Source organism: Microtus ochrogaster, linkage group LG2 (genome assembly GCF_000317375.1).
Source record: "Microtus ochrogaster isolate Prairie Vole_2 linkage group LG2, MicOch1.0, whole genome shotgun sequence".
Classification (NCBI taxonomy): Eukaryota; Metazoa; Chordata; class Mammalia; order Rodentia; family Cricetidae; genus Microtus; species Microtus ochrogaster.
The window spans coordinates 34,480,956-34,488,061 of record NC_022028.1 but is presented as its reverse complement, the minus strand read 5'-3'; the positions used below and the strand labels follow the sequence as shown (position 1 = coordinate 34,488,061).

Genomic DNA, 7,106 nt, shown 5'->3' with positions numbered 1-7,106 from the left:
AACTAGCTCTGTAGACCAGGCTGGTCTCGAACTCACAGAGATCCACCTGCCTCTGCCTCCCGAGTGCTGGGATTAAAGGCATGCGCCACCATCGCCCGGCTGGCTTTTTGTTTTTAAAACATGTGTTCTAGAACTGGGTAGTGGTGGCACACACCTATGATCCCAGAGCTCAGAAGGCAGAAGCAGACAGATCTCTGTGAGTTTGAGGCCAGCCTGGTCTACAAAGCAAGTGCCAGGACAGGCTCCAAAGCTACACAGAGAAACCCTGTCTTGAAAACAATCAAACAAACAAAAAAATGTGTTCTAGGCATCAAACTAGGATCCTTGATAGCGCATCTGAGCCATCTCTTCACCTCTGTTAGCAATGCTGAAGATGAAACCCAGGGCCTCAGTTCATGCCAGGAAAGAATTCTACCGCTGAGCTACAGCCTGATAACACATTTACTTTTTAAAGAGACTTTTTGACAGGACCTGCAGTCTAGCAGCCATCCATCTTACAGCCCACAAAGCCTTCCGCATATCTGACCCCAAACTTAACAACTGCCAAATGCCCAAGCTTTCCGTACCTGGCTTGTAAGCTTTGAGGGGCCTCTGCTTCATGGAGTTGACGATGTTGGCCACAGCAATGTTGGCATGCAGGCCAGCGTGATAGGCCATCTTGGGCTCCTTGATATCAGCACAGTCGCCGATGGCGTAGATGTTGCTGTACCCTTCCACCTGGAGGAACTCGTTCACCTTGAGAGCACCGTTGCTGGCCAGTCTATTCTCTGCTGGGCAAGAAGACACCCCTGAGCAGCCTTGTTAAGTCGCCTCCGGAACAGTGGAACAAGTCCCAGGTGTGGGTCCAGTCACTTCAGAGACGTGTGCTTGGAAGTGACACGCCCACCGGCTGCTCATCCTGCCTGAGGTTCCCGTCCAAGCCCCTTCCTGCCAGGTCAAGCCTGAGGCAGAGCACCGGAAAGCCACCTCACACAAAAGAGAGCTCTTTGCAAGTCCCCTGGCTCTCAGGTCTTGAACTGCCCTTGGAACATACATCGTAATATGTTTAAAATAGATTTAGCCCTTTCCTAAACAATAAGCTTCCTTTAAGGGACTTAAAACAACGTATCTTCTAAAATACCTTGGAATACTGAGACAGTAAACTGGGTGCTCTCTCCATTACCCCTGTGGGCCACCTTCCTTCTAGACTGAAAACTAACTTCCTGCTGGATCTGGCAGAGACTGGTCAGGAAAAGGGTGCTCAGCCTTTGGTGACAGGTGCCTGGGGATGCAGTGCGACCATGGGGCTTGGCCACTGAGTCTCACTTTCATGTAGATGCTTAAACACACATCGGTCCACCGTCTGTCCCTCTGGCATCTGGATATTGAGCTTTAAGAGATGAGGCCATGTTACGGTCCCCACCCTCCCCGAACGGAGGTCTGGAACTGAAGTACCAGGTGCTTAGGTCTGGGGTTGGAGAGAGCAGCATATCTATCTATGGAGGGGGAGAGCCTGACCTGGGACTTCCTCAGCTTCCTTATGGGAAGCATCAGGAAGGGAAGCCATTCTCCCCACTCTGAAGCCTGCTTCCATCTCGGTCCACTAGGTGGAAGCCCTTAACCTCAGAAGATTCTGGCCTCCAAGCTGAGCAGGCAGGGCCTCTCGCCTAAACTTAAAGTTCAAGATCTATGGGATAAAAGAGGAGACAGGGTGCCGGTTCAGGTGGGAAGGGCTGTGGTGTGTCTAGCATAGAGAGAAAGGAGGCGGCTGGGGGGGGGGGGCAGCTATGCCTGGACCACGCACTCACCAAAGGCACTGTGGTAAGCAGAGCTGTTGATCTTGATCCCGTTGCACAGGATCACCAGGTTGGTGGCCACCTCCGTGCCCTTGTCCGTCTGCACCTTGATGTAGTCCCGGAACTCACTGAGAGGCAGTTCCTCCAGGTTGCTCACCCGCTCGCCTGTGGAGGGGTCCGAGACAGGGAGCTGGCACACACCAAGGCAGACCACGGGGAAAGTGATCACTCCCCTCGTGACTTTCCCCCTCAGTCTGCTCTCCCGCCCCACCCCCACGCAGCAGAATGTGGACAGCCGACCCCACGGGATCCATCTGGAGGAAAGTTCCCGGAAGCTGCTGAAGGGAAGTGAAATCAAGCTTCCCAAGTTCTAGGAAACGGTACTCAACAGAGGGCCCCTTCCTGTTCCGAAGGGCAGCTTGTTTGTCCCGTCTAAGCGGAAGGCCCCTAGTATAGCACAGACCAGAAAGCAGAGAAAGCGTCCAGTTGGTAGGGTACTTGCAAGATGTGCAGAAAGTCCTGTGTTCTATACGCAGCCCCGAAAAACTATGTATAGTGTGTATGCCAGTGCTCTGGAAAAGGAGGCGGGAGGATTACAAATTCAGTCCTTGCTGACAGTTTAAGGCCGACCTGGTCTACATGAGATTCTCTCTCTCAAAAGTTAAAAAAAAAATAAAAATAAAAAAGAAGGGGCTGGAGAGAGGACTTTTTCCTCCAGGAGACCCAGATTTGATTCCTAGCATCTAAATAGAGGCTAAAAACCATCTGTAACTCCAGTTCAAGGGGATCTAATATCCTCTTCTGGCCTCCAGAGGCACTGGGCACGTACATGGTACATAGACATGTACACAGGCAAAAATCAGCACACATAAAATTAGTTTAAGGGATAGATGAGTGGATAGATGTATGTATGTGTGTATGTATGTGTGTATGTATGGATGGATAGATGAATGGGTGAATTGGTGATGAATGGATGGATAGGTGGGTGGACAGGTGGGTGGGTGGATGGATGGGTGGGTGGATGGGTGGGTGGATGGGTGATGGATGGATGGATGGATGGCTGGCTGGCTGGATGGATGGATGGATGGGTACGTGGCAAAAGGCAGAGAAAGTGAGGGGATCTGTTTGAAAGGAAAGTGCTTCCAGTCCTCGGGGACCAGTCACCAAAGGAGGCTGTGACAGCTGAGTGGGGCTTCCACAGCAACTGCCTCATACCCTTATGCACAGAACACAGAGGGGACACGCAGGTGCCATCCCACTCCAAATACCAGGAGCATCTCTCTCTTCCTGCTCTAGACAAAAAAAAAAAAAAAAAAAAGCCACACCCAAAATCAGGGAAGTGGGGATGGATGCCTTTAGTCCCAGCACTCAGGCTACAGAAGCAGGTGGAATATTAGGAGGCAGAGGCGGAGTGAGATCCAGGAGGCAGAAGCGGAGTGAGTTCCAGGAGGCAGAAGCGGAGTGAGTTCCAGGACAGCCAGGGCCACACAGAGACCCTCGATGCCTCAAATTGCATGCCAGTTCCATCTTCCACAGAGACAGGAAAAATGAAAACATGGGGCGGATCCTTTAGAGGCACTTAAGTCAGCCAGTGAATAGCACCCCCTATCTGTCGTTGTGCCTAACTACAGCCGGTCCCTCTAGCCCTGTGACTTTGACTTCCCGCTGCATACAGCTCAGGCAGGCTCCCGCGTCTGAGACTTCCTGATGCTCTCTGGATACAATGGGAAGGAGGGGAGCCTGAGCGGATGAACCACAGCTACAGCCCCAACCGGCGGCCATGGCTGGGCCACGGGCAGCGTATCAGCAGGTGGGGGCTGGACAGGAGGGGCTTGTCACACGTACTCAACAGCAGCTGCACACCCTTCCGGAGGAGGATCTCTTTTACTTCCTGCCGCACACTGGGCAGGAGCTCCTTGTCGGCCAACTGTACTTTGGAGTGGATGAGAGTGACCTGGAACAAACACAAACAAACAACGCAGGTGTTGAGAGGGGAGTCCTGAGTCTCCCCTCCTACTTCTCATGTAATACTGAGGAAATGAGCATGGGAGACAAACTCTACACAGCAGCCAGGGCTCCAGCCTACCTCTCAGGACTCAGTGCCCCTGAACCAGAGGACCACCCATGTGCTACTGCCCAAATCCACACCTCACCTAAGGCAAACGGACAATGTTTTCAGGATGTGCAATTGTATAATCAGTATATAAGCTGCTAGCATTCCGACCCCACACCAGGCTGATAGCAACACTGCTCTAGTTGTAAAATGAGCCTCATTGGCATATCCGCTTGCTGTCTCAGCAAGAAGACATGCACTCAGATTGTGACCACCGTCCAGGTCAGACTTGGAAATCAGGCTGTCTCTCCGGCCTGATGGCACAGGCCTGTAATCTCAGCCACTGTGGAGGCTGAGGTAGGATGATCTCAGGTTTCAGGCCAGGCTGAATTCCAGACCAACTGGCTACTGAGTCAGATCCTGTCTCCAAAAGTAAAAAGAGACCGCACAGTGGTGGTATACACCTTTAATCCCAGCACTCAGGAGGCAAAAGCGTGGAGATCTTTGAGTTCGAGGCCAGCCTGGTCTGCAGAGTTAAGTTCTAGGACAGCCAGGGCTACAGAGAGAAACCCTGTCTCCAAAATAAAATAAAACATAAAAAGAAGGCTGGAAACATAGCGTACGGGTAGAATGTTTGCTTAGCACATACGAAGTCTTAGAAGGAAAAGGGAGAGGAGGGAAAGACAGAAAGAAAGGGAAAGCGGAGAAGAGGGGAAGTGGGGACTTGACTGGGTTTGAAATCCCATCTCTGACACCTGGACCAGACATCTCCTGACACTCACCAGAATTCAATTGTCCCACTCAGGAACTGTGTAATGATGGACGAGAAAACACATTCACGGAGGGAGGGCTGGCAAAATGGCTCACCAGGTAAGGTGATTGCCACCAAGCCTGACAACCTGAGTGTGAACCCAGGACCCACAGGGTAGAAGGAGAGAAACAGCTCCTATAGTTGTTCTATGATCTCCTCATAGAGAGCAGAATGTGGCATGTACACACACACACACACACACACACACACACACACACTAAAGTAAGTAAAAATTTTAAATTTTTTTTTGAGACAGGGTCTCTCTACTTCAATAATTCTCAACCTGTGGTCACAACCCCTTTGGGGGGGTTTAAACAACCCTTTCACAGGGGTCACCTAAGACCATCAGAGATATCAGATACCTACATTACAGTTCAGAAGAGTATCAAAATCACAGGTATGACGTAGCAATGAAAATCATTTTATGGTGGGGGTAACCACAACATGAGGATCTGTATTAAAGTGTCACAGAATCAGGAAAGTTGAGAACCACTGTTCTGCATGGTCCTGGCTGTCCTGGGACTCGCTATATAGACCAGGCTGGCCTAGAACTCACAGAGATCCTCTTGCCTGTGCCTCCCAGGTGCTGGGATTAAAGGGTGCTACTATGCTCGTCCCTAATAAAAATGTGGTAAAGGAGGGAACTCAGCACACGCCAATCACACACGTGCTCCTACATGCCTACTAATACAACATAGATCCTATCCTAAGTTAGTTGAAACGTACTACTTCAGACCGTCTTTATCCCCGTGACATGACAAGAATTCTGGTCTGTTCCTGGTTGCTGACACAGAGCTCTGAAGCCTTGTAGTGCTGGAAGAATCATTTGTTCTGATATTTGGCCCTAATTCCTAACCCAGTGAACTTTGTAATTCTCTGAGTGACAAACTACTGGATGCCTTGGAATTTCTTGGGTGACAGGAGCATCATTCAATCTGATGGGACAACGCCACCAGAATCAAACCACAGTGGGAGCTTCCAGCCCCTGCCCCAATCTCCCAGGAAGCCCAGGGAGCTGGAGGTGGAGTTCCACAGTTCATCATGCCAATGAAGAAGCCTTCAAATCCCCCTGCAAGACTTGGAGAGCCTCCTCATGAATGAAGGTGGCATACCCCAACTCCAGGGAGAAAGAGGCCCCTGTGTTTGGGATCTCTTTATCTGGCTGTTTGTATATGTCCTTTAAAGGCTTATTTTATTCGTTTTAGTTACACGTCTGTATGTGGATATGCGCACATGAATGCAGTGCCTATCGAGTCCAGGAGAGGGCACTAGATCCCCTGGAGCTGGACATAGAGGTGGGGTGAGCCCCACATGTGGGTGCTAAGAACCAAACCGGGGCCCCCTGCAAGAGCAGTATGAACTCTTAACCATCAAGTCATCTCTCCAGCCCCATCTGTGTCCTTTAAAACCTCTTTTGTGGTAAGCTAGCAGTGGTAAGCAAGCTTTATCTCTGGGGTCTATATGACACTCTAGCTGCTATAAAACCCAATGGAAAAAAACTTTCCGCTTATAGCTGGGTCAGAAGTGTTATTTAACCAGGGACCTACGACTCCACTGTCATCGGAGGTGGGAGCAGCCTTATGGGGCTGAGCCCTTGGCCTGTAGTGTATGTGCCAATTCCAGGCAGCTCTGGAGTTGAACTGTATCACGGGACACCCCACTAGTGCTAGTAAGATCAGTCAGTGTTGGAAGAGACCCACTCTGCTCATCACAGAAGCACTGAGAACAAGCGGGGGAGGGTGGGCTTTCTATGCAACACGCATGAATCAAAATGAATGCTTTAACTACATCCATCAGTCACCATAATTTCCAGCCATTTGTCAGAGAGTAAGCAAATAATTAAATTATGCCAGATTGATTTTCCTTGTGGAAGCTGACCATCTCTCCCCAGGGAGAGGAGTGCTGTTCACAGGCTCTTTGTGGCTCGAAGAAGCTCACTCACATGAGCTAAGGCTGACCTACGTGACCACCATGCGGCTGTCCAGGGCAAGCGCTGCCAATCAAACATACCAAGAAACTTCACAGCAAAAAGAGAACATCCAGGCCTCATCCCAAAGGCTCTCACTTGGAAGGAGAGACATGGGCGGTTGGGTTTATGAGACAACTCGCTGGCCCTCCTCTCCCCACGTTCAGAGCTCTGTACAGCCAGGAGCTGAAGCAGGAGGCTCTTCTTGCTATGTGGAGTGACTGTGTGTGGAATTGCTTTAGTACAAGATGGAAAACACTCTGCTCATGCATGTGGGGCTCCAGCCTCCCAGGACCCGAGCAAAGTCCTGGTATTGCTGGAGTGGGAGATGGGTAAAGGTAAAGGTGCTTGTCCCCAGGCATGATGATATGGGTTCAAATCCCAGGGGAGACAGGGTGGAAGCAGAGAATTGACTCCCACAGGATATCCTCCGACTCACACCGTGGCACTTGTGCATGCACACACACAAAGATATTATATATGTGTATATATATATATATA

General features: G+C 50.5%; 1 protein-coding gene across 1 annotated transcript in view; it reads right to left on the bottom strand.

Moving 5' to 3' along the window:
• Positions 1 to 7,106, bottom strand: part of Aifm2 (apoptosis inducing factor, mitochondria associated 2) — a 17,723-nt gene that overhangs the window by 1,382 nt on the left and 9,235 nt on the right. The window contains exons 5-7 of the mRNA XM_026785392.1: positions 3,621 to 3,791; positions 1,788 to 1,940; positions 567 to 767 (exon numbers count right to left, since the gene is read on the bottom strand). Coding sequence (XP_026641193.1) covers positions 567 to 767; positions 1,788 to 1,940; positions 3,621 to 3,791 — 525 coding nt within the window. The remainder of the gene's footprint in view (positions 1 to 566; positions 768 to 1,787; positions 1,941 to 3,620; positions 3,792 to 7,106) is intronic.